Genomic DNA, 26,839 nt, shown 5'->3' with positions numbered 1-26,839 from the left:
ACTTCTCTTGTGTGCAAGTATGGTAAAACATAGATAGCATATAATTTAATTAATTTTGTGTAAATCTGATGATGTTAATTACATTCACAGTGTTGTACTACTGTCACCCCATCCACCTTTAGGGCTTTCCAGTGACGCAAACTGCATACCGATTCAAACAGGCTCTTTTCACCGGTTCTTCATACAGCACGAGCATGTCCGTGAGAGCCAGTCTAGGTGTCTTAAGTGGGGTCGTGGATATTTGACCTTCACTGTCTGGCTGAACTTGCCTAGAAATGTTTTCAAAGTTTGTCTTGTATATATATCAGCATTCCATTTCTTCCTGTGGCTGGATAATATTCTTTTATCTAGAAATAAAACACACTCTGTTTATCTATTTCTTGATGACGTTGGCAATTGTGAGTGATGCTGCTGTGGGCGCTGCCGTGAAGACGCTTCTCTAAGACCTCACTTTCCCTTGAACACACGTAGTGGGGCTGCTGGAGCATGTCGTGATTCTGTTTTCATTTGTGAGGACTTTCCCTGTGGTTCCACCGTAGCAGTGTAATAAGCTCTCTGTAGCAGTAACAAAGGTTCTTTGTCTGTACTCTTACCAGCATTTGTTAGTCTTCTGAGTTTTCATAGCAGCCATCCTGGCTGTGATTATTCACATTGTGCTCACCGTGGGTTGTAAACTTCTTGACAAATGTCTGGTCAGGTGCTTGCCTGTTTTTCTATTGTTGAGTTTTAGACATTATTTATGTACTCTTTTACCAAATATGATTTACATGGGTATGGTCATTTTCTATGTTGGCCTTTTACTTAAAATTTTACTTTTTAAAAACTAATTTTAAAAATCAGAGTCTTTAAGTACTTGCCCCCCCACCCCCGTTTTTCTCTCTGTGTGTATGCAAGTGTATGTGTGGTCATTCTAGACATTCCCAACTACGGTGGTTGGGAAGGCATGGTACTTAACTGGTCATGATTAATTTGTAATAACTACCTTAGAATTTCTCCTGCTATTCAAGATGCTGCCCTGACTCCACCTAAAGACTAATGGTCAGGACTGAGTGACTTGAAATATTCCTTCTTTACATCAGTGAGCAATTATGGTGTCCAACAGAACTTGGAAAGAACTAAGTTCCTTGTGTTTCAGTTGAGTGGGACATGTCGCCTTTGCAGAGTTCGAAGGTTTCCAGTGAGAGTAGCCATCCGAGACATGGGAATGTCTCTTAGTGGTGAGTCTAATAGAGGACTTGGAAGTTCTCATGTCAAGTTGTAGAACAATGGAAAACTCATTAGATAGGAGAGAGAAGCAGTGTCCTTTGAAAAAGAAAGAGCGTGATAAGAATGCAGGGCCCCATCACTGGGTGTTTCTGTTCGTAGGACTTTCCCTTCTGCATCGAAGTTTCTAAAGACTCTCACTTTCTCTGGGTGAACAATGTGGACCGACCGTGCAGACGGTGGAGTCACCTTTGGTTTTGATTCCTTAGGGACTTGGTAAATGTGCTAAGAAGGAAATCGCTGGAGAACTGAAAACTTCTTGTAGCGTTCATTGCCTAGTGTTTGCTGCAGCTGTGCCATGGTGTGCAGGACAATTGTGCATAAACCCTGAACTTCAGGGGGCATGTTAGGAGCAGCCACTTCTTCACCTTCTTACTCTGTAAATGAATAACACTGAGCAGTGTCTCTGCAGAAGCTGTCAATGAAGAGAGTGTGACACAGACACTGGGTAGAATCCTTTGGCAATCGGGGTTTATGTTGACAGTTGCACTCTAGGCTCGTGGAGCAACTGAGTCAATCAGAGAAAGCAGATGATTGTAAAGCTCAAAACCAGTCCTGTTTTACAAGACCCTCCCTCCCTCCCTCCCTCCCTCCCTCCCTCTCTCCCTCCCTCCCTCCCTCCCTTATTTACTTTTTGCACCACGTGGGAACACAGAGATATCCCTGTGAGCAGAACTTGCCCCACCTGACTAGGGAGTTGAATAGCTTTCCCTCATTTCTGAAGACAGGGTAGCAACCACAGAGCTGAGCTAAGGAGCCCAGGAGGATATGGACTGGTTTTTCTTCAGAGCCAGATTGAGAACAAAAAGAAAAAAAGCAAGTACTGAGATTCCTCGTCTGGTTCTGGTCATTTCAACATTTTCAGAAATGAGCTCTGGCGAAAAGGGAAAAATTTCTGAACAGCTCAACATCACTTGTTCTGTTCATTGATACTTTACGTCTTGGTTAGTTAGCGTGGACAGTCTGTGGACTTCCTTTTGTTTCTTCTTACTGTTGGGACAATGTCCATGTAGTAAAGGTATGTCTAGGAGTTAAAAATTGGGAGGCAGTAAAACAGACGGAGACTTTGGCCTTTGCCAGTGTTGTGAGCACCATTACACACTGTCCCAAGAGTGCTCTTCCTCACCTGTGAGGGTGACAGGGTTTGTGATGTTTATATGATCATTGCAGTTCAGTTTACTGGGTTCCAGCCGTGTGCAGTTGTTATCATGTCTTGTGGGTCCTTGAGAGGTCGTCTCCTTTGCTGGACATTTTGCTTGGGAATTCACTTCTGTGTCACAGTGAAAGTCCCTTCATTTTCAGTGCTGTGCACGGTTTTCCATGGGCATGTGGTCGTCCTCATTGTGTTACAATAAGTCCTGCTAGTGTACCGTAGGACTTCATACACTTGTCAAGTGTTTGGGGGAAAGATCAGAATTTGTAGATTTTAGTATTGTTTACTAAGAAAAGTGTGACAAAAATTTCTGCTAGGGTTGAAATTATTTTTTTTAGGTCTAGGTTGGTGTTGTATTTTCTCCTTTGTGATTTGTTTTTATATTGTTATTGGGTACATGTAGATTTAGAATTTTAGCTTATTCCTCATGGGCTAAACCCTGAGTTCTTTGTGAGTGGTTTTGTTTTGGGGTGTGTGTGTGTGTGTGTGTGTGTTTCTGTGTGTGTGTATGGGTGTGAGTGTATAATGTGATGTGTGTGTGTTTGGAAGGGGCACACAGGCCATGTATAGTCATGCAGAGACTAGAGCAGACCTCATGTCCTCCCCCATTGCTCTCTGCCTTTGTGCTGTGGGGCAGGATCTCTCACTGAACAAACAAGCTGGTCATTTTGTTGAGGTTGCCTGGCCAATGAGCTCTTGGTCTGTTTGCATGTTTCTGCTGCCCAGAGCTGGAGTTAAAATACTTAGCCATGCCTGATTTTGTGTGTGGGAGGCCCTAAGGTCCTGACTGAGAGTCTCATGCTTGCAGAGCAAGCCTTCTTACTCAGTAACCTGCCTCTTCATCCCATCCTTTGGTTTTAGGTAAGTGGCATTTTTTAATCCTTTCCTTATCCCCATATCTGTGTAGTTTAAGTATATCTTTTGTAATAATATATAGATTTTTTTTAAAATTAGAACTGGTAATCTTTTTCATCTAAATTTTTAATATAGCAATTGATTTTATTTGCATATACTGTTAACTACTGATACATTTTAGTTTAGGTCTGCCCTCTTATTGAGAGCTTGTTTATTTTCTGTTTGGTGTTGGGGACTGAGACCAGGCCTCACGCTAAGCAGACGGTCTGCAGTTAGGCAGTGCTGCTCTCAGACTGTGGGTGACTCAGGTCGCCCGTTGTGCACTCCTTTCTCCTTCCTATCTTACCCTTTGGGGATTAATTTTTTAATTATAAATTTTTTGCTTTGTTAATTTGGAAATTATAGCACCAGTTTATGGGTTTTTTTGTGTGTGTGTGTGTGTGTGTGTGTGTGTGGATATCCTAGAAAAAAATAATTTGCTTTCTTGAATTACCAAAACCCTAGGCCACCCTTTTCATTCCTCTCTGGAACAGTGTAGCAGCAGCCTTGGAACGCCTGTCTTCCAGGTCTGTAAATCGTGTGCATGCATGTTTTAATGTCTGAATATACTTAGGATGGTTTTCTTTTGTGAGAATTAATTTTATTTCCCATGTTTCTTGGCTTTCACTTGGGGCTGCTCTCCATCATCCTGAGGGACACCCTTAACCGCAGGGTGGCTGGTGGCATACTTTTGTTTCAATGGAAGATAAGGTTTTACTTGCCCTTTGTGTTCCCGGAGGGTGGCAGCTACCATAGAGTCCTTTGCATTGAGGGTGAATTTTCTGGTCTTGTGTCTTCATCTTATCCTGTCAATTACTGTGCACTTTCCCACTGGTGGGATTTTTCCCTGTTGAATTCTGCACAAATTCTTCAGATTTACCTCCCAAGCTCCCTAATTCTGTTTTTGCCTTGGTTTGACCATCCATGAAGTTCTTAATTTTGCTTGTTTTTTAGCTTTATTCATCCTCCCTCCCTCCCTCCCTCCCTCCCTCCCTCCCTCCCTCCTTTCTTTCTGTTTTCCTCTTGGCAGTTTGTGTCAGCAGTGGGTCTCTGTAGTTTGTAGCTGACATCTGGTCACTGCACCTCATTTGGGTCCTTTGGTTCTTGTCCATTGTTGTTTGCTCTTTATTTCTATATTAGTCTCTGTGTGTTTTTATTTCTATATTAGTCTCTGTGTGTTTTTATTTATATATTAGTCTCTTGTGTGTTTTAATTGGTTTCACTTACATCTTCTTTATGCATTTGGAAAATTACTTTCAGAAATACTGAAGAACCTAGGATGATATTATTTTCTTGTGTGGGGCTTTGTTGCAACTTCCAGGCACCCACAGCTCTTGAAATCTGGGACCACTGTTATAGCTGTTTGTTTTACTCTTACTCTTTTGCTCGTGTGTGTGTGTGTGTGTGTGTGTGTGTGTCTGCCACGCAGCTCCCAAATAATTCACATAGAATCTCATTCTTTCTTATGAATGTCCAGACTTGGCTTGGCTTGTTTTTGTTAGTTTTCTTAAATTATCCCATCTACCTTTTGCCTCTGTGCTCTTGCCTTTCTCCATTTCTTTTTTTTTTGTTTTGTTTTGTTTTGTTTTGTTTTGTTTTTCGAGACAGGGTTTCTCTGCAGCTTTTAGAGCCTGTCCTGGAGCTAGCTCTTGTAGACCAGGCTGGTCTCGAACTCACAGAGATCCGCCTGCCTCTGCCTCCCGAGTGCTGGGATTAAAGGCGTGCGCCACCACCGCCCAGCTTCTCCATTTCTGAATGTCCTTTCTTCCCTTCTTATTCTGTGTCTGGCTGTGTAACTGTGAGGCTACCCCTTCTTTTCCTGCTCCATCATCTCGCTCCTCCCACATTTCTCCTCTTATTCATTTTCTCTGCCTGCCAGCCCTGCCTTGTCCTTTCTCCTGCCTTGCTATTGGCCATTCAGCTCTTTATTAGACCAATCAGGTGTTTTAGACAGGCAAAGTAACACAGCTTCACAGAGTTAAACAGATGCAACATAAAAATGCAACACATTTTTGCATCATTAACTATTCCACAGCATAAACAAAGATAACACATCTTTACCTAATATTCGACCGCACACTGCTGCCTTTGCAGGCTGTCATCCATTGGCAGGAGCTTCACTCTGGGTCACTGCTTTTGCTGTAGCTGTTTGATCTCCTGAAGGTGGCAGTCCTGGCCTCCTCCTGAGTATAGCAAGCTTCTCAGGGCTGCAGATGCCTCCCCCAGGCTTTTGCCACTCCATGTGCTAGTTTTTTTCTTCTCTGTTTTGGAGACAGGGTTTCCCTGTATAGCCCTGGCTGTCCTGGACTTTGTAGACCTGGCTGTCCTGGACTTTATAGACCAGGCTGGAGATCTGCCTGCCTTTGCCTCCTGTATGCTGGGATTAAAGGTGTGAACCACCATGTGCTAGTTTTTAGACCACATTCCTATACCTGCTCCCCCCACCCAATTCTTCTTTTCAAAGGCAATAAAATTGAATTATTTTCTTCTACTTTTATTGATTATTTGCAGATTTCACATCATGCATCATGATCCCATTCATCTCCCTTTCCCCCCTGCATCTACCCTCTGCTCTTGCAACCTTCCCTTCAGAATTTAAAAGGAAAGCCAAAACCCAAATAAAACAAAGCAAAAAAAAAAAAAAATAAAGGAAGGAAGAAAGAAAGAAAGATAACCCCAAGCAATCAGGAGCTGTAGTGTGTGTGGCCCATGAGTTGCACCATTAGCCCGTTAGCCCTTCCGTCTTCACTTGCAAGTGTCCATCGCCATGAGTCACTGGTCTGGCTCAAGGCACCTGGCGTCTGCTTCACATGATAATGGGCTTTCACTGGGCTCTTCTTGGATATTGTGTTGTCCTCTTGTAGGGATCCTGCAGTTCTGGTTCTGGAGACTTTCCTGCTCACATGCTCCAACAGTTCGTAGATGAGGAGGGTGTTGGGGTGAGCAACATTATATTTAATGTAGCCTTATGTAATCACATTCAGTAGGAACTGATCTTACTTGTATAGCTTGCCATTCTCTAAAGTATAACTGAAATTGGATATAACTTTAAGTGATTTTTTTATTTTTTATTATTCTTTGGTTTTTTGTAGCTGTCCTTGTTAGCCAAGAGGCCTTTTTAAAGAAGATATATTTTAACTATGTGTGCATGTGTTTATTTGTGCCTGTGTGAGTGCAGGTGCCCATGGAGTCCAGAGAAGGGCGTCATGTCCCTCTTGAGATGGATTTACAGTGGTTGTGACGTCTGACTTGGGTGCTGGGAACTAAACTCTGATCCTGTAGCCATCTCTCCAGCCCCAGGCTCATTGCTTTCAACATACAAAGTCTAAAAAATTACTTTAAACTAATATAAATGCCACTCTTCCTTCCCTAAGTTGCTAATGCACAGTGATAACCTGTTAGTTATCTAAGCTTAAGTTCAGGATTTATGGATATTGCCAGATCCTCTTCTTATCAATTCCTGGAACCCATGATGGAAGGAAAGAGCCAACAACCTCATATATAATGACTTCTGCACACACATGTCCTGTGTAACTTTACACACACACACATACAACACACCAATAATAAATAAGTAAATAAATAAACTTCAAGGAAACACCTAAAGTAGAGGATTCCTGAGGAATGACAGTGAGGTTGTGGCCTCCACCCACGTTTACCTCACACATGTGCACCTACGAACACATGAACATGCATAATGTACACAGGGATACTTCACATTGTATGTTGAAGCACTAGTAATACACCAGTTCTAGGCTCAATCTTTCAAACTGGCAGCAGAACTTGGTGGAAGTTGCTAGGTATACTGTTTTGCTGTTTTTCAGGCATGCAAAATGCAAGAGTTATGATGTTGCTACAGTTTGTGCTGAGTTTTCAGAAAGCTTCTGAAATTAGGCAGTATGGAGCAGGGTTAGATTTTCTTGGTAAACCAGTGAGTTTTGTCGGGGTTGCTAAGAAGAGTATGGGTGTGGGCCATTTACAGAAACATGAGTTAAAACAGCATTATCACTGAAGAACCCACCTGAACATGGGTGATGTCTCATGAAACTGCATCTCCGGAGCTTTCTGCACAGATCTGCAGGCAGACAGTTCTGCAGATCAGAGAAGTTCCTCTCCACAACTGTACTGGCCAGTTTCCTTCCTCAGCAGCTGGGTACTGCTTCTTTAAAGCTGGGGAAAGGCCTGCCAGAGACTTGCAAGTTTCAACTCTCCTAGACATGTGACCTCAGTCTCACGAACCATTCCTTCCCTCTTGGAGGGAAGGTTTCAATTGAGAACAAAGTGTCTCGCAGTACTGTGGATGAAAACTGGGCATATTGTGAGCCGTGTGTGCTATGGACAGTGGAGCCCCCTGACCCAGAATATGTGCTGTTGCTGTGCCCTCCAGATGTGCCAGCCATGGAGCCACAGTGTGGGTCTTCTCTGTGCTTGATCTGAGTCTTTTCTTGCTTTGCCCTTCCCTCCACTTTGAAATAAGAAGCTCATTTTCTGCCGTTCTTTAATACGAGCATGTAACTTGGTTAAGTTTACTTTGGGCTTCTGAACAGCACTGAACTGTGAGATGTAGATGTTGGAAGTAGACTGAACACAGTTTGCTTTATGGGCAGGGACAGAATGCTGTGGTTTGAATCGTGAAATGTTCCTCACAGCTTGACAGTGCAGTGTTTGGAACACTTACTGTTTGGTGTCACTGCATTGGTAGGTTGTAGCTGCTGTGTTTCTTCCTGCGGCTTGTGTTTACCGCGGAGTCGGAGGGAGGAACCCAGGACTCAACCACTGCGTGGAAAGGTTGTTTATTAGGGAAGGGGGTGTTCCACAGTGGGGTGAAAGGGCAGGAGGGGGGCAAGGAGAGAGAGAAGAGAGATAGATGGGGGGGGAAGCAGAGAAGTGGGGAGAGAGGCAGAAGCGAAGCTGCCTCTCGGAGAGGAAGATGGAAAAGAGAGCAAGCTCAGGCCAGAAGCTGTAGATCAGCCTGCCTCAGCGGATGGGGGAGGGAGTGGGCGTGGCTTGTCTCTTAAAGGGACCGGGACCAAAACCATAACATTCCCAGGTCTTCCTTATAATAAAAAGCCGGTTAGACACCACAGTTTGAAGGAATTGGGGCGGCGAATTCTCAAGACTGCTTAGGGCTGATTGTGGGTGTTGTCTTTGTGGGGGGAACCCGAGAGAAGGCTGGGTGCTGGTCACATCCTGGCATAGCTGGTCTCTTTGCTTCTGACCGGTGTCTGTGGCATGGAAATGTCTGGTGTCTCTAAGGTATTGGCAGAACAAAGAACAAAGTTAAATTAAGGAAAAAATTTTCGGACCAGGGAATTAGCGGGTATCTGACCTGTTTAAGATGGATTCTTTAGTTTGGCTCCCTGGAACTCACAAGAACTCCTTGAATTTGTGAAAACAGAAGTTTTAGACATATAATGACTGTAGCATAAGAGATAAATTTGATTTGAAATTTGTTTGGTGAGGTAATCTGGGAAAACCTCTCAGCTATCAAACTGTCAGAGATCTTTGAGAAGGATAAGGTTTTACTTGAGTTACTGATTAAAAAATGACAGAGAACTTACTTGGTTGGCATCCAGAGCTACTCTCTTTGGGTCCTCCATGGTCGCTGAAGGTTGTGCTTGACCTTTGTTATTTAGCGCAGTCCTGCCAGGCTCCAGAATACTCTGTGGGCTAAGAAATCTGTAGGAAGACAGGCCTACCTTGACCTGAGAAGCTAGGCTTGTCGATTCCAGTGATTCTGTCCACGTCTGGAGGTCTTTGGATGAAAGGCAGTTTTGCCTAATGATCAGCGCTTGGCAGTCGAAGCAAACTGCAGGACGTTGTTCTGCGCGTGTATGTCTTCTTTGGAGGGAACAGAGAGCTGCTGCTAGGAGCCAACCTGTCTCTTTTTGTTATGAAAAGTTTTTAATAATTAAATATTTAAATATCACATTCCCCAGATCTCTGAACAGTTGAGGGCTGGATTAAATAGAGCTGTAGTATATTGGCTCTTAACAGGTAAGATCCAGACTCGTAAAAAGGCAGAAAGAAGAAACTGCTGGCAATGGAATGTTAATGCCAGAATTGATAATGGTAGAGAACAGCTTAAGGCATTTTTGTAAGAGACTTAAAAGTACATACCAGTTTAAAATATGAGACTTAGGATTTTGTAATCTGAAATGATATATAATGAACAATTATTATACATAGAGTGAACAGGAATTGGGCACCCTGAGCCTGGACCATGGATAAGGGGCCTTGGGAGTGCGGCTTTGTTATAGGCCACTCTGCTTTCAACCTAAATGCTGTTTCCTGATCCAAGGAGATATAACAGATATGCTGGCAGTCTTTGCTGCAGGGACCCTGACACCGCAACCACCCAGCTGCCATGTCTTCCTCTTCATGAGGGGCTGTAGCCTCTGAACCATAACCAAATAAATCTTTTCTTTAAATTCTTTCTATCAGGTATTTGACCACAATAGTAAGTGTTGTGTTCTTTTAAAAATGCTGCGGAGTCCCAGGCGGCTGACAGTGGGCCCTGGGAGCAGCCAGTCCCAGGCAGAGATGGCTGCTGGTCTTAGAGCGGTGGCCTGAGAAGTGGTGGGGGCCCATGTGGTAGCAGGCAGTGGGCTCTGGGAGCAGCCAGTCCCAGGCAGAGATGGCTGCCGGTCCCTGAGCAGTGGCTGGTCCCAGGGACCAAAACCATAACAGTAAGTGAATATTTTTTATCTTGCCTTTTTAATAAAAAACTTTTATCTTTTTACCTTCCCTTAAAAAAGGACCGTTCACACCCTTTCTTCTACCTGGTAGACGTGGGTCTTACCAGTAGATAGGGCACAGCTGAGCACAGAGCACGAGGCCCCTCAAAAGAGCAGCTCACGGCTTTACACAGAAGCAGCTTAGGCTTGACCTCCCACACAGCGAAGTAAAGAGAGCGAGGGTGGGAACCAGCACAGTGAACAGCATACAACCAGACCTAAGAGCTGCGTGCTTGGAATACAAGAGGAAGAAGAAATACTTACACAGTGATGACCGAATTTCTCAAATTAATGTCAAATCCCAGAGGCTCTTTTGGCAGGATAAATACCTAACTATATCTAACTGCTTTTTCAAACTACAAAGAAGGAAAAAAGTCACAATTAGAGACTTCTGGAAGAAGCCAGAAAGAAAAGACATTTTATGCATGAAGGCGCTTATGTAAGAATTCTCAGAACCTTGCCAACATGAAGAGACTACAGTAAAATGTTAGGTATGGCAGAGGAGATTCTCTCACATTCAGGTCGTGAAGTAGGGTAGCTCCAAGAGGAGCCTTGACTGGCTGTGGTGGTCTGTTGGAGTCCACAAGACTCTACAGTGACTGCACAGCTGACAGACCAATAGGAAGATCCACGGGAAGTGTGTCCGTCCACATCTACATGGAACAACCTGTTTTGTAGGGCTGCGGGAACACTTGTCTTTTAGAAAAGTCACTGTCATACCTGTAAAAACCTGTGAAGCCATGATTCTTCCCTTCAAAATGGGATTCATTCCCAAAGCACCACAGCAGTGTGACTTCTACACAGGCAATGGAGTGACCTTGGTTCATTCCCCCCCACACCAAGAGGCTTTGGAGCAAGGACATTCACTCTTTGTTCTAACAGTCAAATTTGCACAGAGTCAATCCCAGAAAGTTACCTGCAACGGACCACATAGAAATTCTATAGAAGTCAGGCTCTGAGCAGGAAGGCAGCATGCCCCACCTTTGCTAACAAACAAATCTGGGCGTCCTCAAAGCTGCTTATCACCAAAGAGATTAGACAAGGAGAATCGGTGAATCCAGGATTCGGGGATGTTTAGTAACTTTATCTAATGGTTTGGGATGTCAGGTACTTCCCCTAGAATGCTGGCACTTCCCTGGGTGGTGCCATCTGTTCCAGGGTACTGCTTTGTCAGGTTCTTCCTGCCCTCTTTGTGGCTTTGATATGCATATTATCGTTGTCCTTGCCTATGGAATTTTCCAAGTATATCTGTAAAAACTAGGAAGCTCCTGAAGCTCACCCCTTCTTCTTTCTTCTTTTTATTCTTCCCCTTATTCTTCTTCTCTGTGCCCTTTTACTCCACTTTCTCCCCTCGCACGACAAAGAACACGCAGAGCTAACGTGTTTGAGTTAATTTTTTACCCTCAGATCCTTACCTGCTGTAGACGTCCAGTTCTGAGCCCTGTGGGGGTACTGAGGCTGGTTGGTACTCAAGAACCCAGAGAGTGGCCCACACCTGTAATCTCAGGACTTGAGAGGTTGAGACAGGTTTGCCCTGAGTCTGAGGCCAGTGTGGGCTGCAGAGTGAAAGTCTATCTCAAAAAGAAAGGAGAAAATTGAGGAAAAGAGAAAAGGAAAAAAAAGAGGAAAAGAGAAAGAATGCTTTCCTTTTGTTTTTTTTTTTTCTTTCTTCATTTTTATCCACCTAACTCAAGGTGAGGTGTTTCCAGCAGAGTCTGATGTGGCTAACATGAATCATGGCTTCATCCTTGACTAATGGCAGGCCCTGATACACCACAGGATGGAGAAGAGGTGGGGGATTGCGCAGTAGACAGTACTGCTGACTGTGTACTGTGAGGTCGATGTTTCTCTGGAGGGGCATCTCTGACCTGTTCAACTTTCCATGTCGAAACAAAGGTTCGTTTTAATTTTTTGAAAATAAAAGTGTTTTTGTTCCTTGTTTCTGTAAAAATTTCTCTGATTTACCTTTTCAAATATCTAAACTGTTCCCAGTGCCATATGGAAAAATTATCACACAAAAGTGATAATTTTAACTTTTCTGAGGTGTGATGGCTATTCTTAGTTGTCAACTCGACCACATTTCGAATTAACTAGAACCCAGGTTGCTGGATTCACCTGTGAGGCATTTTTCTTAATTAAATCATCTAAAATGGAAAGGTCTACCCTTGATCTATGCTTTTTTGCGGTGGGAAGAACCATCTTTAACCTGGACTGTGCCTTCTGCCAGCAGCCTAGGTAGAAGACATGGAAGAAGGAAGCTTGAACTCTTTGCCTGCTTGCTCACTCTCCCTGACAAGTCCTGTCCTTCATTGGCACTAGAGCCCACTTTTTTGGGATTCTGGTGTGTACTGAAGACCAGCTGAGATGTCCAGCCTCATGGACTGAACAACTGCTGGATTCTTGGACTTACATTGGTAGACAATCATTGTTGGACTAGCTGAACCACAGCCTGTAAGCCACTCTAATAAATCCCCTTCACACACACACACACACACACACACACACACACACACACACACACGTCTATAAGTTCTGTCCCTCCAGAGAACTGTGATTAATACACAATGGTACAGCCTTTGGAGCTGCTTCTGGGTTGAGATCTGGCTGTATGGGCTCTATCCTTTCCTAGCAATCTCTTCCTCTGGGACTTTACATTATCTAGCTTTGGGTAATGATGTAATCTCTTTGTGCCTCTGAGGACTTAGTTCACATGCATGAAGCAATTAATATATGGCGCAGAGCATGGTGAAGTACATGTGTATGTTCACTTCACCAAGGTAACTAAAAATTCTTTGATATTTTCATTTTTTGGAGGTCTTGTCTTATAGTTTGAAAACTAAATTATTTGAAGAAGCAATTTTGCTGTGATATCCAGCTTAAAACTGTACTTTGAAAACTGCCAGAGAATTATTGCTTGTTTATTTGATAGTGTGTTGAGTGTTTGTCAACCATGCTTGGTTCTGGGAAGGCAGAGAATTGATTTACTGCTAAAGGAGTTGGTAACTGAGTGAATGAAGAAATGCTTACTAACACTTTCACTGTGGAAGGGCTGTCAAGCCATCGGGGACAAGATCCGAAGCCTTGAGGGGTTAGTCATATTCCAGAGCTTGTGTGCAACCTGGCCTGGTGGTGTCTGCTGTTCTGGGGAGCAGAGGAAAGGGAGGCCTGAGAGGGCAGTGCCTGCAGTTTGGTTTTTGCAGATTGGGTTTTGTAGCTGATTTCAGTGAGGACAGTGACATGAGACATGAGAGCTGCAGCTGAGGGGAAGGTTCCCAGCGCAGGAGCTGCATCTGAGGGGAAGGTTCCCAGTGCAGGAGCTGCAGCTCTGAGGGGAAGGTTCCCAGCGCAGGAGCTGCAGCTCTGAGGGGAAGGTTCCCAGCGCAGGAGCTGCAGCTCTGAGGGGAAGGTTCCCAGTGCAGGAGCTGCAGCTCTGAGGGGAAGGTTCCCAGCGCAGGAGCGGCAGCTGAGGGGAAGGTTCCCAGTGCAGGAGCTGCAGCTCTGAGGGGAAGATTCCCAGTGCAGGAGCTGCAGCTCTGAGGGGAAGGTTCCCAGTGCAGGAGCTGCAGCTCTGAGGGGAAGATTCCCAGTGCAGGAGCTACAGCTGAGGGGAAGGTTCCCAGTGCAGGAGCTGCAGCTGAGGGGAAGGTTCCCAGTGCAGGAGCTGCAGCTGAGGGGAAGGTTCCCAGTGCAGGAACTGCAGCTCTGAGGGGAAGGTTCCCAGTGCAGGAGCTGCAGCTGAGGGGAAGGTTCCCAGTGCAGGAGCTGCAGCTGAGGGGAAGGTTCCCAGTGCAGGAGCTGCAGCTCTGAGGGGAAGGTTCCCAGTGCAGGAGCTGCAGCTCTGAGGAGAAGGTTCCCAGTGCAGGAGCTGCAGCTGAGGGAAAGATTGCCAGTGCAGGAACTGCAGCTCTGAGGGGTCCTGACATTTGGGGAACCAAAAAATACTACAGAGTCACACTGCACAACAAATCTCACATGAAATTCTCTTGGGAAGACATAGAGGGCAGCAACCTCTACTGGGGTGAGAAACAGCAAAGAACTGAGCAGGAGGCAGCCTTTATACATGGTCCCTTGGGGAGTGGGGCCGAGCTTCTCAGGATGACCTGGGATTGGTGGGATTTGTATGGCCTGATCTTGGACTTTTTTTCTCCTCTGTTGGGCAGAGCTTGGCCTCCTGTTTCTTGAGGGACTGGAAACAGCCATTAGGATAATCTGAAGGCTGGGCATGGCCACTCCCGGCTTTGGGTTCTTAGTGTCCTTTGGTTAGTGTGCATGTGTCTCCTGTTAGCTTTCTGTTGGTTTCCTCTTTGGTTGATTGCTCAAAACTGTAAATGCCACATGGAAACTACCATCCCCCCATCGGAGTCTCTGGGATTTGTCACATTCAGTGTCTTTTGCTGTCCTGCTCAGGAGGAGGAGGGCCATTTTCCTTTAAAGGATGGCACCTAGTAGCAGCTTCTTACAGTAGTCATTGGTGCTGAGGTTTCACCGTAGCCTTTACTGTTGTGAGTGCAGTCCCTGTCCCAGGGAAACACAGGACCTGCTCTTCTCCACAGGAGCACTTGGCACTGGACTAGAGGCCCCTGCTGTCCACTGTCCTAGCTTCACCTTTGAGGAGGCCGGGAGACTCCTGTTGTGTTTTCTTACATTTACTTCAGGGGCAAGAAGTCAGACTTAGGAGATTTATTTTCTGTCCTTTAATGAGTCTACTGACTAGAAAATAATGTTTATGTTTATCAAAATAAGGCTTCTTGTGAATGGGTTTTACATGTAAGGCAGTGCTTTTAAAAACTTATTTTTACCTTTAAATATTAACTTATTTTCATGCATGTGGTGTACATGTGGGTGTGCACATATGTATGGGTACACACACCTTGTGTGCCTCTGGAGAGTGAGCATGACCATGCACATATGTATGGGTACATATACCTTGTGTGCCTGTGGAGAGTGAGCGTGGCCATGCACATATGTACATTAATTTTTTTCCTCTTGATATTTTATTTTGACTTTCTAAATTTTAGAAATTTTACTAGAATGGCAAAAAAAATCCCATATGCCCAAATTCATCCCTTGCTAATATATATTTTGGTTTTTTTCGAGACGGGGTTTCCTGTAGTTTCTAGAGCCTGTCCTGGAACTAGCTCTTGTAGACCAGGCTGGCCTTGAACTCAGAGATCCGCCTGCCTCTGCCTCCCGAGTGCTGGGATTAAAGGCGTGCGCCACCACCGCCCGGCCCCCTTGCTAATATTTTGTCTCTCCCCCACTCTCCTTTTTGCTCTTGTGCATGTTTTGGAGTACGGTGAGACTGGCATCACAGCACAGCAGATGTCTCTTAGGAATGTAACCTCATGACCATTTTCTCTTTTACTTTAAGTTTTTATTGAGCTGTATATTTTCTCCCCTTCCCTCCTTCCTCTTCCCCCCCCTTCTACCCTCTCCCATGGTTCCCACACTCCCAATTTACTCAGATCTTGGCTTTTTCTACTTCCCATATAGATTAGATCCATGTATGTCTCTCTTGGGGTGTTCTTTGTTGTCTAGGTTCTCTAGGATTGTGAACTGTAGGCTGCTTTTCTTTACTTTATCTCTAAAAGTCACTTATGAGTGAGTACATATGATATTTGACTTTTTGGGTTAACTCATTCAATATAATGTTTTCTAGATCCCTCCATTTGCCCGCAAATTTCAAGATATTATTTTTTTCTGCTGTGTCATACTCCATTGTATAATGTACCACATATTCTTTATCCATTCTTCTGCACATTACCTTTTTGACTCAGGGTCTCTCAGTGAACCTGGTGCCCCTCACTGGGTAAATTAGGTGGCCAATGAGTTCTAAGGATCTGTCTGGAGATACAGACACAGGCCAGGAGCCTTGTCCTCAGCCTGCGCAGCTCACACTACCCGCTGGGCAGCTCCAGCCTTCCTAGAGCAGTATTTAATTAAGCAGCTTGCTTAAAGTGATGCATGAGGAATATATTACTTTACCTTTTTTCCCCTCTGAGAGGTGAAGAGGAACTGGGAAGAAAGTTCATTAGCTAGTTCTGCATCGTGTTCTTTTACACCTAAGTGAGAAGCCAAGCAAGCATTAAAGCATCAGGATAGCAGAAACATTTTCAGGCACAGACTGTTGGTTGATACCCAGGGATGTTTCTGATTTTTCATCCAGAATACACAAAAGAACTTCACATTTAAGACAGTTAAAGATAGCTCAGTCTTAAGGAGATGTGAAGTATTCTCAGCTGTGCCGTTTGTCCACAGTGTGTTGCTATGGAAGTGTAAGGACTTTTAGTAATGGCATTACCCATGATAAAAGTTCAGATGTTAAAATCTGGGCTACAGCTGGCTGACACATTTAAAACGACTCAGAGAGGACTCCAGCATCCCGAGCAGGCCGTTTGAATCTCATAATCGGCCGGCCTTCAGCCTCGGTGGGTTGCGAGTGTGCTGATAGAGGAGCCTGTCCTAAGCGTCCCATCTGTTCCCTCTCGGAAGACCTCACCATTTCCTGTGCTCCTTGGCAGGCTGCTGTGAGTGGTGGAGATGGCTCCAGACGCTGCAGACCTTGCTCCAGACTATCAGTTTTGGCTGCAGAAGCTTTCTATATGGGAAAAGGCCTCCTCCAAGGAAACCCAGCAGGACACCTGTCTTCACCTGTCCAGGTTCCAGGAGTTCCTGAAGCAGATGTATGAAATCTTGAAAGAGATGGTAAGTATCCTGTGATGTTAGGGACTCCCCAAGCAAGAATGCTACTTAGAGTTAGGGATTTGTGTGACTGACTTAACTGAACTTAACAAATTGTTGATAGGTGCTGCACACAAGAGCTGTTTTCATACCTTCCGGGTAAAACGACATTTTCTTTCTTAGCTATTTGAGACTGCCTGGCCAAGAAATTTATTTATATTAATTAACTAATAATTAATTCGTTCATTTTTGCAGTATTTGGGATTGAGCCTAGGACCTTCCACATGTTAGGCCAGCCTTCTATCGTAAAACTGTATCCTAAACCCAAGCTAATTGTTGTAGATTATAAGACTTGGATTCTTCCTGTAGGTAGTAAGTGGGGTTTGTCCTGTGGCCCTTTAAACTTTCCAGGGGTTGCTGAGCTTTTTGCCCTTCGTTCAGCTCTGCTTTCAAGGAGGTGCTCCTATCCTGTTTAGTATTGATTTCTCACTATTAAGATATTAAGATCTTTTTTAACAAATATTTTAAGAGATCCTTTCAAATAAATTTCTGAGTATCTTATATAATTTGTTAATATTTCCATTTATCTTCTTATTGACATAAATTGCTTATGTTTACTGTGTTAGATATTTCTGAGGCAGGGTTTCTCTGCGTGGCCTGGGCTGTCCTGTTACTGGCTGTGTAGACCAGGCTGGCTGCCAACTCGCAGCCATCTGCCTACCTCTGCCTCCTGAGTGCTGGGACCAAAGCACACACTGCCACCTTCCAGCTGAGAGCCATGTTTTCATGTTATAAGCATATTAATGTTTCATACATTATTCATATTTTTAAATTAGAAAATGAAAGCAATTGTTATTTAGCATGTGTACTTTCATTTAGTACTTTCTGTTCATCAAAGAAGCAAATGAGAAATTTGAAGAACAAATTCCTATAGATTATTCTGTAGGTAATGAGAATGAGTTTATATATCTCCAGAAATTAGAAAGGAAGGTTATCTGGAACAAGTGATACTAATTTTTAAACTTTGTTTGTTTATTTGTTTTTGTTTTTTTAGTAAGATTTATGTAACGACATTAATGCAGTCTCAAAGTCTAGGCTCAGCCCTGGTGCAGGGACCATGTTGAGGAACTTCCTGCTGCATCACGGGTCTGTGAGGGCCACAAAAGTCCTTGTGCCACAGATCACTAAGGAAACCAGGAACGTTAGACATGGAGGAGCCTCTCCTCAGCGGAGGAGAGAAAACACCGTCTTCCTGCCTAGACATCTACAAGTGGAGGTTGTTAATGATCTGGTGACCTTTTTGCTCTCTGTGGTGGCAGACCTCACACACCTTTTGCTATAGAGACTTCCCCCAACCCCCCAGAATGTTTATGCCAGACTCTTCATGCCAGACTCTTCCGCTCTGGCCCTCAGTTAATCTATCCTTAGGGGTGATGTCACATGTACTTTATGGCCTGCTGACCTCTGTGCTGTTGCAGTCGGAGACCACTAGATTCTCAGCCGTTTAGCTGTAGAACCCACCCCTGTCACATGGACTTTGTAGAACAGTTTCTACGTAGTCACACCTTAAGCTTTAGAGTGCACCTGGAATTAGAATGATTGTTGCCTGAAAACCTGGGATGGAAATGATTATTTCCTGGAAACTTTTCCCCAAATTGTACTGTTTTAAATGTGCTGACGTGACCTGCCTGGCATCAGACTCCCCAGATCTGACCCAGGTTGATGAAATCAGTCTGAAGAAAGTTTTCATTCTCGTTTCTTTGAGGTTTGCTTCCTGGCCTAGATACCTATTGCGTCTCCTTCATTGGAGGCCTTGACCTCCCTGCACATGAGCTTGTGTGGTCTAAACATCATAGAAGGTGGAAGAATGCGGGAAGATACAGGGGAAGATACAGCTGTGCACCAAAACTGTGCTTTATTTTATGCTGTTTCTGCTTGGTTGATGATTTTATCATCTCAGAGGTTGGACTGTTGTAGCTGAAATATGATGTCATTTAGCATGTAGCAATCATGGCTGTGACACACGAAGATGTGAGTCTTAGGGCCTCAGCCACTTTCCTTCCTTTGCAAAAGCTGAATGAGGGGGTCTTTCTTGTACTAACTAAAGCTTATAGTTTGAAGAGCTAGGGTCCCATGGTTGTTAATCACCAGGGCTGCTCTCCTTCAGTGTGCTGTGTTAAATGAAGTAGTCTTTTCTAGGTTGGGCAATCCCAACACTTGGGAGGGAGAGGCAGGCAGATCTCTGAGTTTGAGGCCAGCATGTGAGTTCCAGGACAGCCAGGGCTGTGTAGGAGACCCTGTCTCAAACAGCAACAACAAAGAAATAGTCTTTTCTGATTATTGCTTTAGCAAAATGCAATAAATGTTCTTGCAAAATTGAAATGACCTGATTACATCATACTGAGTTTTTAAGGATGAAGTACAAGATAAACTTTGAATTTCTTACAGAGAGCTTTTCTCTAATCTCTTTCTGTGCATTTTCTAGAATAGGATGTACAGGAGTACTCAGGCTCCCTTGAGAAATTGTGTTGCTCAGTTGATTTGCATAGTGTGTTTTAACTATCAAAACATGTGGTTGTTGTTTTTATAGGATTCTAGAGCAATCCTGGAAAGGTTCCCCAAAATTGGTCAGCTGTTGGCAAAAACTTGTTGGAATCCTCTCATCTTAGCATATGGTAAGAGTCTCAAAACACAAACACCTAATGACAGTTTTACTCTCTCTGCTTCTCACAACGCACGGCGATATAAATTGTAACCTCTTTCATGTTTCTGTGGGGCAGCTCACCATGTGTATGCATCTTCCTGTGCTTCTGTGTGTTACAGGCAAACAGACATGAGTGTGCACATAGGCTCATGCCTGTGTACTGTAAGACAGCAAGGATTCTTACAGTAGAGGTTTAAACACCAGTGTTTAAATTTAAAATGACTGTAGTCACTTTCATCTCATTTTAAATTCTCCACAAGTACACTTGATGCTAATGATACCTAGTTCATTGTTTCACAGGTCCATGTTAACTCATGCATTGCTGCCCACGTTGTGAGGCCATTGTTCAGAGCTGGAGTCTTGCTATAGCTTTGCCATTATTTAAGAGTGATGTGGTTTTAGCCAAGGTGGAGAGAATTTGGGGATACTTTAGGTGTAGTAGGGCTTCACCTCTCCAACCTTGTTTCCAGTTTCTTCTTCCTCAAGTATAGCATGCCATTGAAGAGGTGCTGTCACCAGCTGTTTGAACGCCAGTGTGGGCCTGGGTTGTGCATTTATTCCCTCTGCCTCTTGGCCCTCCTGGAACTGTGCTGAGGCTGGTCTGGTCTCTCTTCATTTGCCCGTGGTTTCCAACGTCTTCTCCCACTGTCTGGGCCTGGGAGCAGTGCCATCCTCGAGCCTGGTAGAGGCTGCTGAAGTTCCTGTAGATGAGCCCTTTGAAGGTCTTCTGCCTTAGATTGACTGCATTATTAGCAGATGTAATTTTTTTCATCTTTTTTTTTTAAGTAAAAGACTAACCTATCATCGGTCATGTGAGAGCTGTGAACTGGTGGGGGGCACCTCCTTGGGTCTTTGAGCACACGCTTGTGCTTGAGGTACACATTCAGTCTCACTTGTTCCTCTTCCCTCAGTCAGGCTGTTGATCTAAGGTGGAAAGCTCGTGAGCTGGTGCTGTATTTACTTTCCAGAGCCACGTGTGCACTTCTGAGTCCATACACTGGAGCCAGTCCAGTTTCTGAGTATCTCTGACATACGTACATATGTATGTGTATTTAAGTATAATGCATGGATATGCACACTTGCGTAGATAGGTACACAGGTACACAGTTAAGTACATCCCATGAAAGACTTCATTTGTATATGTAGTTCAGGGTTACAACTCAGACTGGTGCCCTAGCTGCTTGTGTGCTGTGACCAAGACAGACTAAAGCCACTCATTTCACCCCATCCTGTCCTGCTGTTTCAACACCTGCGTTACCTTTTGAACTGAAGATCTCAGTTTTCACTTGACTATTGTTCAGCTAGTTGAACACTTTCTGGAGAGAGTTGTTTTCTGTCTTATAATATCAAATTTTCATATGAAAAGCAGTAAAAGTATACTTGGAATGGACTGAGGTGGGCAGCCTGGGCTGTGTGGTAAGACCTTGTTATGCGTACCACCACCATCAAGATAACAAAAGAACAGTAGCCACAAAAATCAGAACCCAAAGCTGATGGAAGAGTCATTCGGTCAGGTGAGAAGCAAGGGTGAGAGGGAAGAGGAAGGATCTGGAGATGGCTCTGCGCTGTGCATGGCTGCCTCTCCTGTAGCCGGAGGCTCTCGTTCTCAGTGCGGGCAGGTTCAGGCTAAGAATGGCTGCCCTCCTGTAGCCGGAGGCTCTCGCTTTCAGTGCCGGCAGGTTCAGGCTGAGAATGGCTGCCCTCCTGTAGCCGGAGGCTCTCGCTCTCAGTGCTGGCAGGTTCAGGCTAAGAGCCTCCCACCCTCACTGTGAACGTCTGAAAGTCATCTTTATCATCTCAGAGAACTGCTGTTCCGTGCCTTTCCGCTGAGCATTAAAGTGTAAAGAGTGTAGCCTGCATTTGGAGTTTTAGTTCCAGACACCAGAAAGCGAGCAATCAGGCAGCAGCTGTGGCTGGCACATTTCATTTTCCTTACACTCATTTTCAGAACTCAGATTAGTGCCCAGATCGGCCGGCGAGTCCTGGTGGATCCTTAGCAGTTTCCTATGGAAATCCCAGTCCCAACCGTGGTGCCTCTGGGGAGGAAGCTCCTGGATGCCATTCCCTGTATGGAGTACTAGTGGTCCTCATGTAAGCCGCAGGGGCTTGTTTATGTCTGCGAGCCAGCTAAGCAAAGTGAGCTGTGTGCTCGTTAGCCAGAGGTAAATACCAGTGCCTCACTTCGTCCCGGGATCTTTTTCCTTACTTATGAGAGGAAAATAGACACGTGAACTTGTGTGTAGGATTATTCCACATCCTGATGGTACCACCCCTCTTTTGATTCTTTGAAATTTAAACTCTATAAACTATCATTTTCCTGCCTCCTTTTTTGAAATTGCCCCCCAATACATCCTCCTTTTCTCCATAGTGAAGCATATTATTGGAATGTTTGTGACTCGTGAATTAGTATTTATACCAGGTCAAGTGCAGCAGTCACGTCTCACTCAGAGGTATCAGTTCGGCCTGGAGAATTCTTTGAAAGTTACAAGTCTGAAAATTAATGTGTGTCAGGCAAGACTATACCTCCTGGTGCTTTATTTATGCTCATAGGGGAAAATGAATGTCTCAGAATGACCCTGGTGTGTTTATTCAGAGTTATTAGTTACTGAGAAAGTGTAAACTCAATGATTGTCACTGGGGGAAAAATAGATCTAAAAATTATGAAGGGATAGGTGCTCCCCGTGAGCGCAGAGGAGCTTTCCTGTAGTTTGTCCTGTCCTTGTGCCTTTGATAGCAAAGCCATTGGAAGCACCATAGGCTGTAGGAGGCTGGAAGGTGAGCTCTGCGTGTCTAAGACCACTGCAGGGGCTGGGTCTGTATAGCTTGTATGCTAACAACTTCTGATTACAGCTTTAATTTTTGTTCACTAGTTGTGCAATAAGTCTCTACCTGGAACAGATTTGGTCACCAGAAACAGATAGTAGTTATTTTGCTTTAAAGAGGTTGACATTACTGATGTTTGAAACGTGAAATTAGAAACATCTTGAAGCGCCCAGCACATTCAGCACTTCCCATCATTCTTACTTGGCTCTAAAAACTGCTGCTGTCTCAGAAAGAGTTGACCACACAAGAGCTGGACGGTGAGCTGAACCCACAAGAAGGAAAGCCAGTGCCGAGCTTGGTGCGTTGAGGTTTTCCTAAGCATGTTCTTAAGGTTTTTCCTTTTTGATAAAATATACTCATTTTAGTTTTATTTTCTGCAGATGAAAGCCAAAAATTTCTAATATGGTGCTTATGTTGTCTGATGAACAAAGAACCACGGACCCCTGGAGAATCCGAGCTTAACTTCTGGATCCGCGTAAGAGAGAAGCTTCATCTGTCTTGCTTTGCTTAAGTTGATTATTTAAAGTCCTCTACACTCTGCTACTTTCCCCTTATTGGTTCAAATCTGTGATATTTTAAGGCAGCAGTTCTCAACCTGTAGGTTGCCACCCCTTTAGGGGTCACACATCAGAAATCCTGTATGTCACATTATGAGTCATAACAGTAGCAAAATTACAGTCATAAAGTAGCAATGAAATAATTTTGTGGTTGGGGTCACCATAACACCAGGGACTATATTAAAGGATTGCTGCATTGCGAAGGTTGGGAACCTCTGCTCTGCACTGTCGAGGTTGGGAACCACTGCTCTGCTCTGCAGTGTTGAGGTTGGGAACCGCTGCTCTGCAGTGTTGAAGTGGGATTAAAGGTGTGTGTCACCACTGCCTGGTCAGTAAGGCTGATTTGGGGAGGCTGTTTTACTCTCTGATCTTCAGGCAAGCTTTATTTATTAAAATACAAATGAAATAACAGTACACCCCAGAGCTTAAAATGTATGTTAAAAACATCCTTCAGTGAACTCCAAATATGCTTCATTAAGAAATCAAACAAATAGTTCGGGTGTAGTAGCATATGCCTTTAGTCCCAGAACTTGGGAGACAGAAGTTGGTGGTCCTCTTCGATTTCAAGGCCAGTTTGGTCAGTGTAGTAAGTTCTAGGAAAGCCAGGTCTAGCTACATAGTGAGATCCTGTTTTGAAAAACAAAGCAAAACAAAACAAATACTTTAAAAAAATCAAAGAAGTAAATTTGAAATCCCTGTGGATATAATGGTCCGTCTGCTGCAGCTCATCTAACTTGCTCTCCATCAACTCCGAGACCTAGGCTGTGCTGTGATGTCTTCTCGTGTGACCTCTCATTCCCAGCTCTGCTTTGTGAACAATAGAACTCTGAGTACGTTGGGACATACGTCCTGAGGCTCTGTTAGGATGTGATGAGGGGAAGCTGATGGTCGGGGCAGGTTGGGAGATGATGAGGAAAGGGCAATTCCTAGGTATTAAATTGAGATTCTATTTACAGAAACAGGGCATTCCCAACATGCAGACTGGCTTAATTTTGTTGTATTGTAATTTGTACTCAGCTTATAAAATCAGCCTTTAGTTTTTAGACCTTTTTTAGGTTTGCAAAAAAAGTGGGTAGAAGATACAAAGATTTCCTGTGTTCTTCTGTCCCACCTGTGCAGAGCCTCTGCGGTCATCAGATGTTCTCAGCAGAATGAGGTGTCAGCGACAGCTGAGGAGCCAGCCTTGTGTCACACCCAGAGGCCATGGTTTCTGGGAGTTCACACCAGCTGTTCTATAGGTTGGAAAATGACTGGCATGTTATACTGGCTGGGTTTGTGTGTCAACTTGACACAAGCTAGAGTCATCAGAGAGGAACGAGCCTCAACTGAGAAAATGCCTCCATGAAATCCAGTTGTAAGGCATTTTTTCAATTGGTGATCAATGTGGGAGGACCCAGCCTAGAGTGGGTGGTACCGTCCCTCAGCTGGTGGTCCTGGGTTCTGTAAGAAGGCAAGCTGAGCAAGCCAGGGGAAGCTCCTGTCCAGGGCTTTTTTTTTTTTTTTTTTAAATCAGCTCTTGCCTCCAGGTTCTGGCCTTGCTTGAATTCCTGTTCTGACTTCCTCCTCATAAGAGTATGATCTGTAAGTGTGAGCCAGATAAACCTTTTCTCCCCAACTTGCTTTTTGTTTATGGTGTTTTGTCACAGCAATAGAAAACCTAACTAAGGGCTGGAGAGATGGCTCAGCAGTTAAGAGCACTGTCTGCTCTTCCAAAGGTCCTGAGTTTAATTCCCAGCAACCACATGGTGGCTCACAACCATCCATAATGAGATCTGGTGTCCTCTTCTGACTTGTAGGCATACATGCAGACAGAACACTGTATATATGATAAATAAGTAAATCTTAAAAAAAGAAATTCTAACTAAGACAAATTGGTACCAGGAGTGGGGTGTTGCTGTGACAGACCCGACCATGTTCTGGGGAGGATTGTGGAAGGACTTTGGAACTCTGGGCTAGAAGAACCATGAAGTGTTAAGAGCTCTGTGGGGCGTTCTGTGGGAACTTGGAAGGTAAGAACGTTGAGAGCAGTGCAGAGGATGGAGGCCTGGCTTGTGAAGTTTCAGAGGGAATTTTAAAGACTCTGCTAGGGCCATTTGTTATTTTAAATTAAGATCCTGTGGTTCTGGTTAGCTGGGGCTGAAGAATCAGCTGTGATGAACAAGATACCTGAATTGATAAAGTGAAACCTTATGTTACTGGAACAGTTGATGCTGCTTAGCTGGAGCCAAGAAATTAGTGGTGATTGAGAAGAGACTAGTGTCATTGAGGTGGAATCTTCTGGGAAGTACTCTCTGAAAGCACAAACGAGCTGTGTTTCAGAGGCAGCCATGGTTGTAACTTGTGTTGGCAGCAGGACTTGTGGTGGAGGAGGGTCATCCGTCTATGTGTTACTTTCATTGGTTAATAAAGAAACTGCCTTGGCCCTTTAGTAGGACAGAAAATTAGGTAGGCAGAGTAGATAGAACAGAATTGTGGGTGAAAGAAAGCAGAGTCAGGCAGACGCTTCAGGCAGACGCCATAGCTCTCCTCTCCAAGATGGACACAGGCTAAGATCCTCCCCGATAAGCCACCACCTCGTGTTGCTACGCAGATTACTAAATATGGGTTAAAGCAAGATGTGAGAATTAGCCAATAAGAGGCTAGAGCTAATGGACCAAGCAGTGTCTAAAAGAATACAATTTGTGTGGTGTTATTTCGGGGTATAAGCCAGGCGGCCGGGAGCCGTGCGGGATGAAAAACAGGCCTGCCCGCCGCTCCTATCACTACAGAGCAGCTTGTAATTTGTGTTGGCAGTAGGACTTGGTGATATGTAAATATCACCTAGGTGGTACTGGTTTGATGACATGAAGGGGTCATGGAGAGCAGCTGAGGCTTGGCACTGTGAGAGGCCAGGATGGGCCGTTGGTGAAGATACAGCCTCAGCAGTTGAAGGTCCAGGACTCTCTCCATGAAGAGAGCCAATGAGAGGATATTGGTGAAGTACAGCCCAGTTGCAGCAGGAACCCCAACATTTTGGAGATGCCAGTCCCATGGGAGACCACGAAGAACAGGAGCAGTGAGTGGAGCTGTCTGGAGTTTAGAAGACAAACGGAGTGTGGCAGAGGGCAGAGCCAGAGAAGTGACCCAAACCCTTTGGAGGAGTTCAGAAGATCGTGAGTGAATACCATATAGTTGGATATTGAGTTATTTATACTGTTGGAGTTGAGTTTTGCTTGATTCAGGTTGTGATGGTGCCCTAGTTCTTCTCTCTTGAAAGCATTGTATTTATTTAATTTTTATTTTTAAAGGAACCCACAGATGAAAGACTTGGACTTTTAAAAGAGACCAGATATTTTAAAGACTGAAATTCTAATGTAATGTATTTAAATTTGTAAAGACTATGGGATTCTTAAAATTATTTATGATTTTAATGTGAGATCTTGGTGATGAATAAAAAAGGAATGGTTGTGGGTTCATAGTGGTATGTTTGTATGTCAACTTTATACAAGCTAGAGTCATCAGGGAGGAAAGAACTTCAGCTGAGGAAATGCCGCTGTGAGACCCAGCTGAAAGGCGTTTTCTCAACCAGTGATCAGTGTGGGAGGACCCAGCCCAGGGTGGGTGGTGTCATCCTTGGACTGGTGGTCCTGGGTCCTATAAGAGGGCAGGCTGAGCAAGCCGGGGGAAGCAGGCCAGTAAGCAGCTCCCATCCATGGCCTCTGCTAGTCAGCTTCCTCGTTGATCATACACCCGTGCCTCGAGGATCTGGACTCTGACGGGTACTTTATACTTAGAACTCTCTGTCCAACCCCCTGAGTTGTTTTCATTGTTGAATAAAAGAGTCCAGGGATACTCTGGTAAACTGTGCCTTTATTATCTCTTCTGCAAATATTTTCTAGTTTGGGGCTATTCTCATTTACTTATAATATCCTTCACAAATCAGAGAAATTTAGCTTTTATGACATTTATCATATCAAATTTTTGTGATTAGTACCTAACATTCATTACCAGTCATAGGTTGGAGTGTTTCCTTAGGTTCTCATGTAGG

At 44.3% G+C, this 26,839-nt stretch overlaps 1 protein-coding gene across 1 annotated transcript in view; it reads left to right on the top strand.

Moving 5' to 3' along the window:
* The window catches only part of Fancc (FA complementation group C), a 108,709-nt gene that overhangs the window by 12,585 nt on the left and 69,285 nt on the right, over nt 1-26,839 (top strand). The window contains exons 2-4 of the mRNA XM_038332409.1: nt 16,569-16,752; nt 19,319-19,403; nt 22,636-22,730. Of these exons, the coding sequence (XP_038188337.1) occupies nt 16,588-16,752; nt 19,319-19,403; nt 22,636-22,730 (345 nt within the window). The 5' untranslated portion in view covers nt 16,569-16,587. The remainder of the gene's footprint in view (nt 1-16,568; nt 16,753-19,318; nt 19,404-22,635; nt 22,731-26,839) is intronic.

Source organism: Arvicola amphibius, chromosome 6, assembly GCF_903992535.2.
Source record: "Arvicola amphibius chromosome 6, mArvAmp1.2, whole genome shotgun sequence".
Classification (NCBI taxonomy): Eukaryota; Metazoa; Chordata; class Mammalia; order Rodentia; family Cricetidae; genus Arvicola; species Arvicola amphibius.
The sequence above is the reverse complement of the archived record's forward strand: the minus strand, read 5'-3'. Positions and strand labels throughout refer to the sequence as shown.